The sequence below is a fragment of the Hemicordylus capensis genome, chromosome 3 (genome assembly GCF_027244095.1).
Source record: "Hemicordylus capensis ecotype Gifberg chromosome 3, rHemCap1.1.pri, whole genome shotgun sequence".
NCBI classification, from domain to species: Eukaryota; Metazoa; Chordata; class Lepidosauria; order Squamata; family Cordylidae; genus Hemicordylus; species Hemicordylus capensis.
In genome coordinates, this window is record NC_069659.1 from 147,962,541 (window position 1) to 147,974,089 (window position 11,549).

At 46.1% G+C, this 11,549-nt stretch overlaps 1 protein-coding gene across 3 annotated transcripts in view; it reads right to left on the reverse strand.

Annotated features, from left to right (window-relative positions):
- ITGBL1 (integrin subunit beta like 1) overlaps nt 1-10,551 on the reverse strand; it is a 287,462-nt gene extending 276,911 nt beyond the window's left edge. For all 3 annotated transcript variants that reach the window (XR_008319981.1, XR_008319980.1, XM_053311444.1), the window contains exons 1-2: nt 10,418-10,551; nt 8,055-8,266 (exon numbers count right to left, since the gene is read on the reverse strand). Coding sequence is in view for 1 of the 3 variants with exons in the window: in XM_053311444.1 (XP_053167419.1) it covers nt 8,055-8,266; nt 10,418-10,518 (313 nt within the window). In the remaining 2 variants the exon portion in view is untranslated. The remainder of the gene's footprint in view (nt 1-8,054; nt 8,267-10,417) is intronic.
- Between the last annotated feature and the right edge of the window lie 998 nt (nt 10,552-11,549).

An 11,549-nucleotide genomic window follows, 5' to 3' on the forward strand; every position in this document is an offset into this window, starting at 1 on the left:
ATTTAATAGAATATGAAGTATCGCTATCTTGCTTTTCTCAGACACACCTTCGGCAATCTATTTTATCATCAACACATCTGCTTTTTTGTCCTACAAGCAGCCATTTTTATACATGCTCATTTAATCTCCTTGAGATCATCATTAATCTCAAAGTAAAGCTTAACTAAAAGTTCATCATTAAATTGAGCAGCGCTACATGAACAAAATGAGAATTTCCCCATGTACTGTAATAAGAATGAAAAATAAGACAGCAGTCTATCCTTGGTCAACATTAATATTGTGCTCAAAGCACCTCTACACATAGCAGATTTCAAAACATGATAGAATCAAGAACTAATATATAGTATACAAGCCGACCCCCGCACAGAGCATCTGCGCGTTTTTTGGGGCCGGCTACCTCTCTCCCCCCCGCCCCAGTCTCCGGCCGGGCCGCCACTGGCCTCCGCGTTCGGGCCAGGCCCACCGCCGCCCTGGCCTCCATGGCCCGGCAAGGCCCGCCGCCTACTCTGTCCTCCACCACAGGCGTGCCTCAGCCAATCAGGTGCGTCCCTCCGCTCCGCTGCCCAACCAATCAGCTGGGTTGCCGGGACGCATCCCCACAGAGGCTGAGGCACGTCTACAGGGATTAAATATATAGATTGGACCAAGACTGATGCTAACAGTCTGCATAGATCAGTCTGCATAGATCGCCATAAGAATGCTTGATACTTATCTGTATCCAGGTTTCTGGCTTCTGTCCACCAGTATGCCTGAGCAACCAATCGAACACAACCCACCACTTTGAACACAGTCCCCCCCCAGCCATGTATTGCAGCCTGCTGGAAGCTTGACAATGTCCCAGTTTTTGCAGTCCTGGAAGACTGCAAAATGGGGGTTTACAGAGCCCCTCGTGGGACACCATACAGTGGTCTGTGTTTGGCTTGGTGGTTTACAGGTTGTTCAGGCCTGCCTAATAAGAAATTCAATTTTTTGGATAGAAACCCTAACACAGAGACAGAAAAAGGAACATATGAAAGGTTAATATAATGTGTTTATTAAAATTAAATGAATACAGGTGAAGAATATAAGCAAAACTTTAGAGTAACTGGCAGAAGAAAAAATATGACCCTTTGGGCTTTGCATATGAATAATGTCATCACATCCACCATGTGATCTCTGATTGAAAGATATTTAAAAGGGGGGTTAATCAGAAAATGGCACTGAAACAGCAGCAAAGAGTCAAGTCAGGGGCTGTGACAGCTGCAAAGGAGGCATGATTATTGGGGGGGGGGGGTTTACCCCTAGCAGCACTGTTGAATAAAAGAGTGATCATCTGTTGCAGTCCATCCTTATCAGTGCATGCTATTTTATATGCACATCTCCTTTCATGGATAAGCAGCAGTCAGGGTTGGGTATTGAGTACTTTCTGCATGATACTGCAATGTCTAAGGCAACCAACATTTTTCTTATACTGTACTGTATTGTTTGTTCATGTCATGGCAGGACTTGAAATTCTTAAATACATTGTTGCTAAAATAAGTTGATTCCCTCCCCCCGTCCCCCGCTTTGAAATCTGCCAAACACATTGCTGGAATGGTTTTGTTACTAGTGGCATTCTCTGTAACATTCATACTGACCTAATTGTAGCATCTGGCCTGAAACGCTGACACGTTACATAGAACTGGTACAAATATTTAGGGAGGATATGATGTGAAGCACTACTTGAGCAATCCCCAGCATTCTGACAAATGGTGTGTGCTTTGCTCCCATGTTATTCAGCTGTGTAAAAATTCTTAACTTGGATTATGGAATCTGAACAATTTTAAAATTGTTAACAGTTGAAAATACTGACATTTTCACATTCGTACTGTAAAGCTGTGTTCATGCCATAGTTCGGCCTCAGATGGAGACGTCTCCTCAGCTTCTGGTTCAGATTGTGTAAATTAGGCATTCTGCACACTCTGACCCTCCTACAGACATTGGAATACAATGCCCATCATCTCTGACAGCTGGAGGTGTCCCCCCCAAAGTGTGGCCCAGGTCTAAATCATGGGCTTATACTTAGGCAGAAACTTTCAGTCTCCTCATCACATGCAAATGAGAAGGAGAATGGAGGGAGAGTGCATGAGCCCAAGGCTTGCTACGATTCCTTCACAATAATCTAAACCATGGTTTAGATGATTTCCTGATGGGCTTTAATGTAAGAAGGCCAGTTCAGACAATACTCCAATCGCCAATGGGGGGACTAAATGTTGGGGTGTGCATGAACCTGATATGTCATATTAAATTTTTGCATTTAGGGGCTATTCAGATGAATGGCCATCCCTGGTAATCACAGTACAGCAGCAGAAGGGCAGCATAGTTGGTGTGGTGTGGTGTGGCAGATGTCCATGATCACGCTCCCCCCACCACACACACACACTTAAATGAGCCAGACGGAGTATCATCTGAACCAGTCCATTACAGTCCAGCATCTGGTACCAGAACTGAAGTTTATTCTACAATGAACAGGGATCACTCCATAAAATGCAGATGAAGAGGATTACATTACACATGTTAAATTAATTGTACTACCACATGTCTACATGGATTTTGTGGTGGAGGGCTTGGTGCACCAATATACCTAACCTGTACCAGTCTCCTATCATTTGCACAACAGACAATGGCTATAAGGTAATCTTGAACATCACAGACCACACTGATCTCATGTAGAGCACAACTCCATGACACTTCCAGACCAATTTTATGCATGTTTACTCAGAAGTTAGTCACACCTAGTACACTCCCAGGTAAGTGTGATAGGATTGCAGCCACAATCCTTTTCTTTGTCTCCTTCCCACAATTCTAGTTTGTGGAAATGTCTAGGTATGCATTCCAAATAGCCATTCTTCTTTCCCCATATGTAGCAAGTAGCTGAATGTAATCCAACATGGCCAGAAAGCAAGCAAAAATACCCAAGAAAGGGGAGGAGGGGGGTTAGAAGAAATTTTACAGCTTGCTCAAAAGAATGAAATGGTGTTGCCATCAGCAACATTCTGTAATGTCATTGCCTGATCTCCAGACCCCCCAAAGGAAATAGAAGATGCAGTATGGAGAGCACGGATCATAAAACTAAGAGAATTTGGGATAATAGGATAGTGCCTCTTGTATTATTTGGGACAATGCTTCTTGTATTAAATCTGAGCCCCCCACAGTAGGTCACATCTTCACCTGTACCAACTCTAAGGCTCTCCTATGTCATGAACCCCAAGACCGATACTGGAGTCCCAGGATGAAGTGGTCATGAACCCTGACCCTGACATGGAGGACTTGCAGCGGGGTTTGAGCCCCGCCCCCCCCCCACAAGGTGAGATTTGAGGGGCCCCTACCTCCACCACTGGAAATATCTGTATCTGCTGACCCCCCCCCCCAATTCCTTTATGCTTGCCCTCCAAGTCTGAGGACAAAGCAGATACACCATCATCCCCACCCAGGTCCACCATAGCCAGCACATAAGAAACAGGACACAGCCCCTTTAAGAGCTGGGACATTCTAGGATTGGATGGGGCTGCATTGCTGGCTCTATATTTAATACTTCAGTTTGCCTTTGAATGCTGGAGCAACTTTGTTGTGGATGTGTTCTGCCTTTTCCTTGCTCTTTTCAGATTCCTGGCTTCTCCTCTGTTGCCAGATTTGGCTTTTTAAAAGCCAAATTTTGGGTTATGGCCCATTTAACTCACGAGTATACCCCTGAAGTTTTAGCAATCTGAACCCCTGTGGATTGGTTCCTGTTCCTGACCCATGGTTTTGGTGGCCTTGACTTGACCTACCCCACCCAGGTATGACACCTTAACAAGCCAACCTCAACACTAGTGTTGCCAGCTGACTCAAAAGAAGCCAAGAAGCAACAACATGATTGTCAGAAAGAAGTAAGTGTGATTGGAAGACAAACATGCTAATGTCTTCATAGCAAAATGCAGTTAAAGGTGCTGCTGCAAGGGTCAGTTCAGAAGCTAGCAGTCCAAGATGATACCTTGGAGCTGGATGAAGACCCTGATCCCTGTTACCATCTGCTACAGTCTAGGCTAGAGTCCCATTATATTCCAGGGAATCCCTATTTATGTCCCAGCCACAGGCAGCAACATTGAAAGCAGGGGTGTACTAAGGATGGAATGGGCCCGGAGATGAGATTTTAAAATGGGCCCCTCACTGCCTTCCTCTCCTTCTCCTGGCCCCATGACTCTGCTAACTATCCCAACTACACTTACAGGGTGTAAATAGCAGCAGCAGCACCTAATACAACAATGAAGAACTTTAATAATTGCACATATCCCAACTCAAGTCCTTGAGCTCCATAACTTGCAAGTCCCAGCTATCTGAAGGCACCAACTGTATTATAGTTATACTATAAGGAGGGGGAGGCAGTTATTGTTTGCATGGCAAACATGCCCCTAAAGCATTGTCTGCTAATCCTATATAATAAAGCCCTAAGTGAGTGTCCGTGGCCTTGGAACGTTGGGGATCTGCGTCCCTGTCTCCCTGGGCTGTTCTGGGCCTGCGCTTCGCGCAGGCCCAGAACAGTCTGAGGGAGACACGGCCGCCGACACCAGGCGGCCATGTTGGGCCCGGAGAAGGAGAAGCGGCCACTGCCAATGCCGGGAGGAGAGTGCGAGCGAGGCGGTGGCGGCGGAGCCGCGGCCTCGGCCAGAGGTGGCCGCGGCGGGAGTACGGGTGAGGCAGCGGCGGGGCGACTGGCCCTGATGGCAGCTGCCGCCGAGGAAGTGCGGCCGAGGCGGCGGCGAAGCTGCAGCCTCAGGAAGAGGTGGCGGGGCAGGGGCGGCGGCGGGGCGACTGGCCGTGGCGGGGCGGCCTGGAAGGGACTGGGCCCGCTGGCGGCCGCACTCGGGGGGGCGGGGTCTCCCGGGACGAAGGAGCAGCGGGGACTGGGGTGGGCAGAGGCGGCTGCAGCGGAACTGGCCCTGCCGCGGGGAAAGCCCAGGCCTGCCGCAGGGAGCGAAGAAAAGGCGGGGGGGGCGCACCGACCCCAGAGGATGGAAACCTAATCTGAATCGGGATCACAGAATGGGGTAAGGGGGCTTTACTCTTTGCTCTTGCCATGGTCCTGATTCAGACTCCTCCCCGGGGTAAAAGAAAGACGCATATTCTCCAGGATTTGCGTTGAAAGCAGCAGCACAATGCGCTGCTCCGCACGCAAAGTGAAGACGGACTAAAGGCTCCACCCTTTTTGTAATCTCGTCAGAAGTGGTCGGTCACTCCCTCCTCCCTTCCCCCGGTCCCTGTAAATGATGCGGGCGGGAAATAACACGGCTGTCCTAAATCTACCATCGTCATCAACTTTATTACAGCCATTGCTGGCGGCAGCTGGGTCGCTGCTGAGCTGCCGGTCACACCCTCCATAGCTGCTGGGCACAAAGACCACATATACTGCCCCAAAAGGAAGGAAAGGAGGGCGAGAGGGAGGGAGAAGGAAGGAGTGGAGAGAGAGAGAGAGAAGAAAGGAAGGAAAGCGGGAAAGAAAGAAAAAAGAAAGGGAAGGAGAAGAGAAGGAAAAAAGGAAGGGAAGGAAAGAGAGGGAGAGGTAGAGAAAAGGAAGAAATGAAAGAGAGAGAGAGAAAAAGAGAAAGAAAGGAGGGCGAGAGAAAGGGAAAAGGAAGAAAGGGGGGGGGAAAGGTACTAGCCCCCGTTATTTTAACGGGCTTCAAAATACTAGTTAAGCAATAAATGAATAAGGCTATTATAAGGCCATTCCACTATTTTCACTCCCCCCCCCACTATATTATATTATATTATATTATATTATATTATATTATATTATATTATATTATATTATATTATATTTTAATTTATTCGATTTCTATATTGCCCTTCCAAAAATGGCTCAGGGCGGTTTACACAGAGTAATAATAAATAAATAAGATGGATCCCTGTCCCCAGAGGGCTCACAATCTAAAAAGAAACATAAGATAGACACCAGCAACAGTCACTGGAAGTACTGTGCTGGGGGTGGATAGGGCCAGTTGCTCTCTCCCTGTGAAATAAAGAGAATCATCACATTAAAAGGTGCCTCTTTGCCAAGTTAGCAGGGGTTATGTACCTATATATGTACCTGTCTGAGATTATACTTCATGTACCCAATGATGTGGACTGTACTCCATGAAAACTTGTGCTCTAATCCATGTGTTAGTCTTTAAGGTGTGTCACAAGACTCTTTACTGTTGTTGGAAAATAAAGAGGTTTGCAAAAATAGCAAACAGATGAAACCTGGAATAAAGCTAATGTGGTGAGGAAATTCTCATCCAGCCAAGCCTCATTGAATCATGCGGGGAAATTAATTAATTCTCAGCCTTTGCTTCCTATCTGTAAAAGGGTGCAACACCAACCATAGACTGTAGACACATTGCAGCTCTAACTACATGAAGTTTGGAGATTTATCCCTACTGTTAATACCCTTAACAAATTCCCTAGCCCTGGTACCCTTCCATCCCTCTATTTTCCAGGCTCAACCCTTGCTCCACTCTGTCTATTCTTTTTCTCTTCTTGTCACTTAGTCAAGCAACTTCCTCAAACCAACTCCTTTCTCACCAATCCCTGGCACCCTTCGTACCAAATTCCTTCTCCTTTGCTCCTTCTGCAATGGTCCACTTCTCTCTTTCTACTCTTAAAATAACCAAGACCTCAGGGATGTTGCAATATATCCTTTGCTTTTTTGGTTAAAATACTTTAAATATCTTAAAGTATGTTAAAATACCTTTTCAGTTAAAAAATTAATAATTATGTAGCAGGGCTGGGAGAGGCCTCTGCCTAATTTAATATCAGTGTTGAAAGCTAAACAAACCTCCTTGTATAGAAGCAGTATACCTTGGAAAGCCAGAAGCTAGGGACAAACACCAGGGAGGGCTATTACTTTTGTGCTTAGCTTTTAAGTTCCACAGAAGCAACAGGCTAGCACTGTAGGAAACTGAGTGTTGGGTCACAAGGACTGTCCATCTGTACCAACAGTTTTCTTGTCATTATTAATATTTTTTTTAAGTTTGGAGCTAGAGTTTTGCCTGCATCACACCCATCTAATGTGGGTGCGCTCCCCCTTAATTCCAGACTTGGGGGGTGGGTGGGATAGCCACGGTGAGGGAAGGAAAGCACTTTGTACATCCACACAGATGTAATCTTTTCTTTACATATCATGTTCACGAGAACAAGCCCATGGGATTGTTGTTCTCCAGGGCTTAACATGTCCACCCTCCCCCTGCCCTGGTCTCCAATGCAGGAGAATGAAAGCAACTCTTGCAGAGGAGGAAGTGACCACGGTACTCCTAGCTCAATTAAGATTACTCAGAGCATATGGCTGAAAGCCAGGCCAAGGAATCTAGCATGACCTTCAGCTATTTCAGCAATCAAGAGAAAGGATGGACCTTCGCAAGTGTGACATTGCCATTTTTTACAGCTCCTGACATCCCGCTCCAGTCAACCAGTCCTGTAGTGTAATACATACTGAGGTCATTCACACAATCAAAACTGTGCTCTACTCAGGTTTGGGAGCTGTGTGTGCTCCCAATTTTCAGTTGTGTGGAAGCAAGGTAGGAGGAAAAGCTACCCAGGTTTTCCTCCTACCTTGCTTCCACACAACTGAATATTGGGAGCACACACAGCTCCCAAACCCGGGTAGAACACAGTTTTTGATTGTGTGAATGACCTCAGTGCAGGTCTGTTCAGAATTAAGTTCCACTGTGTTCATTGGGGATTACTTGCTAGTAAGAGGTCCTTGGGGCCCTAAGCCCTCTAGTAGCTCAGGTGAACTTCAACCATTGACTCTAACACTTTAATGCTTCTAATCATGCCTCAACTAAATTCCTTCTTGCCCAGTGGTTTCAACCAGCTCTGTCCTGCTGCCTTCATCCACATACTCTAAGGATCCCTAAGAATGGAATCCCCAGGAGCCCAACGGGAACAGTACTCATTTATCTGGCTTAGATTTTCATTGGTTCATAGTTTTCCAGAACCCACCAATGGCTAAGATGAAAATGGAGATGCCAAGGCCATGCTTTGCGAGCCCTTGTGGGATTAAAAGTCTTGCTTACCTGCACATGTCTCTCCATCATAGGTTTCACACACCCACTCATGGCATTCACACAGTGGCCCATAGTATTTGCCTGGCTCAGTCACTTGGCAGATGCAGACACCACATTCGCATTGGCCTCGGCCGCTACACACTTTTCCACCTGGGATTCGACACCTGCGCTCCGACTCAGCTTGGGAGAGTCTGCAAGATGAGATGCTTCCCAAACTACTCCTGCAGAGGATGGAAGAAGACCAATTGCTAAAGGAGTCATGGAACAAGGGATGGAGGAGCTATTGTTTGATGGGCCTGTCATACCGTTGTCAGCACATGATCCTGGAATCCTATTTGAGCACCCTGATTTTTAGATAACTGAATTTTAGAAAATGCACATTTGGGTTCTAGAAATAATGGGATGCAGGATTTAGGAGCCAAAATCTGTTGAATTCACACCCAGGTCTCTCCAGTCCCATCCAATACTCTGTCCATTACACCCCACTGGCTACTTTTTGATTGCCTCTTCTTGTGATGCTTTCCTGTTCTATCTGTACATGAGTATTCCCCCAAGAGCATACTCTGATCCTCTGCACTGATGCTCTCAGGAGCTTTGCCTCCCAGCTGTCTGTCCTGGTCAGATTATTTCCATGACTGGAATGTTGGGGTGCCTCCTTAATGTTTATAACATCTGAAGATTGTTATAGTCAGGCCTCTCCCATCACCATGCCCCCCCAGCCAGGAACCCCTACCTGCACACCAAGTTTGGTTAACATAGGACAAAACAAACGAAGTTGATACCACCGAATATGGAGCCTGGGTGAATTGCAGAATACAATTCACAAAAAAGAGAGAGAAGGCTTAATTCTCTGTTCACAGGGAACAAACTGCTAGACTGTGATTGGAGCTGAATCAAACTCCAATCCAGCCCTGGTTTTATTTTGTAGTCTTCAGGCTGGCTCATATTGTATATGCCAATGTAGAGAACTGCTAGTGTTAACCAGGCTCTATGCATGAAGAGTCAGCTGCCATTTCTGTGATTCTGGCTTCTTGGAGGGAAAAATGCAGCTACAGTCTTGGAGATAGCTGCTGGCTCTCTGTGAGTACAGCTTGGGTCACACTCTGTTTCCTTCTGAATTTATGTACAGGGCTGTACAAAAAAAATTTGGCAGTGTGAACTGGCCATTGGACAACCACTGTCTCTCAGTCACACATGTACTACAGTTGAATAACACTGCTTCCCGACCCCATCTTCAATAAGAATAATAAGATCTTTCCTCACAGGGCTGCTGTGAAGATACCAAAGAGATGTTGAATGATTGTTACTTGCACTGAGTCTTAGGTATAATGTGGTCTGTAAATTTAAATGCTCAAGTTAGATTTCAACTGCGCAAAAATAAGGTGGCAAGCACTTTCCTGCAGTGCATTAGCCAATCTAGGCTATATGTATTTCTGGTAATGCATTGATAAGTTGTGGAGGGACAGATACAGTCTTGCAATCTTTTCCAGTACATGGCACCCCACAATCTGCTGAAAATATTGCAGAAGTTAGCATTGCTTTAACTCCTTTCCCCAGCCTTCCAAATTAGAATGGTTTCTGATGTGACTGGAGCCAACAGGTGGCAAGATCCAGATATAGGACTCATCAGCATGTTAGAACATCCAAATCATATTTTAATTTATGTTTCAAGTTTGGAGCAAAATATATAGTATTCTTTCTTGGGGCAGTAGAATGGAGCAGCCCTCAAGTTAAAAACCAAACCAAACCCTGGCTACATTCACATACCACACCAAGCAGATTTCAATATTTTTGCACACATTTGTATGCATCTTAACCTGAATCTACTGTTATACTGAGACTGTGAATTTTATCCTTCACACTGCTTTTCTTTTAAGGTAACACCAAAATTGGTCTAGGAGGCTAGATCTAGAACTGCTAGAACTGGAACCATGACCCTTGGGTAAGTGCAAGTGGAATGAGGTGAAACTAGTGCACTGGAATTGAACTCAGATTTAATTAGAGGGGGTTGGGAACCCAGAAAAATACATTTCAGAAAGATCCAACTTCTATTCATCAGGGTTGCAGTTAAAAAATCACGTCACATTTCTGCCTAAACTCTCTGATCTGGGACAGCTTATATATCACATACATCTGTGGTTCACTGTCAAAATGTAAATTATATCTTACAGCTTTGCTTCTGCACCCAGATATGATTTTGCCTAGTTGCTTAATTTTAGAGGCAAGCAGCAGGTTGAGAGAGAGAGAAACACAAGAACAAAGAACCACCACCTCTTAATCTTAACACCTCTTCCTTACTTGCCAGCAACTTGCTGCCAACTCCTAGAAGCTAATCGCTAAACAAAACAATGGACATTAAAATCCTAGCTTACCGCAGGGACAAGGAGAAACTTTGTGGAACAGCAGGCAGCAGGGCAAACAATGAGGACATCAAGAGAAGCAGCACCAAGCTGAGAAGACCCTGTGTGTACATGGTTAGATCCCAGGGTAGCAGTGAATGTGCAGTTCTCCTGGAGAGTCCGAAATCCAGACAGACCCAGTAGGCTTGCCGAGTTCCGAGCTGGCCAAAACCAGCTCCTTCCCCCTGTGCTCCACCAAGTGCCTTTGATTAGCTGCCTGGAAGCTGGATTTGGGCAGCATCCTGGAAGGAAAGGCCGGTGCCAAACCCCAAAGTTTACAGTCTAGGCAGGGAAGTAATTAGAAACAGTTGTACGGCCAGATGGCTTATTTTGACATAATAAAGTATCCTGTTCACAGTTTCGAGTGAACTGTCTCACTCTCGAAATAAATAAATATTTGAAGAAAGTATACTCGAGTGAACTTTGATTAATGAAGGTTTTGAGATAATCATGGCAAGGGGACAGGGGAGAAATTTATATTTACAAGGCTTGGCAGAAAATGCTAACAACACTTTCCAACTGTATCTGAGCGCAGTGTTAGAGTTCAGGTGAATGCTTTGAATTCTTCAGGCTAGCCAGAAAGAAACAGGTCTGCTTTCCCCCTCTTCAGTTTGCAAATGCAGCATGTTACAAGCCATTTAGGGTGTTCTCCAGGGCTGTCTCACTGACAGCAGCTCCAGTGTCAAAATATCATTTCTCTACCATTGTGAGCCAGGAAGCTTCACACATTGAGGTCATTCACATAATCAGAAACTGTGTTCTACCCAGGTTTGAGAGCCGTGTGTGCTCCCAATTTTTGGTTGTGCAGAAATTGACTTGACGGCACACATTGAGCCGGGTCTCACGATCGGTGAGACCCGGTTTGGTGAGCTGAGCGGGGAGAGCGGGCTAAGCCCACTCTCCTTGCAGACGATCCAGGCGGGAGCCATGGGTGGATGGATTGGCCGCCCACATGATTGCCGGCTCTGTGATGGAGCCAGCGGGGGCTGATTGGCCCCTGGAAGCGCGCAGGGCATGCTGGTGAGACCCCCGGAGCCAGGAGGCAGATTTTCGCCTCCCCTCCAGGGGTCTCCTCGTGAGTAGCCACAGTGCGGAGCTGTGCCGT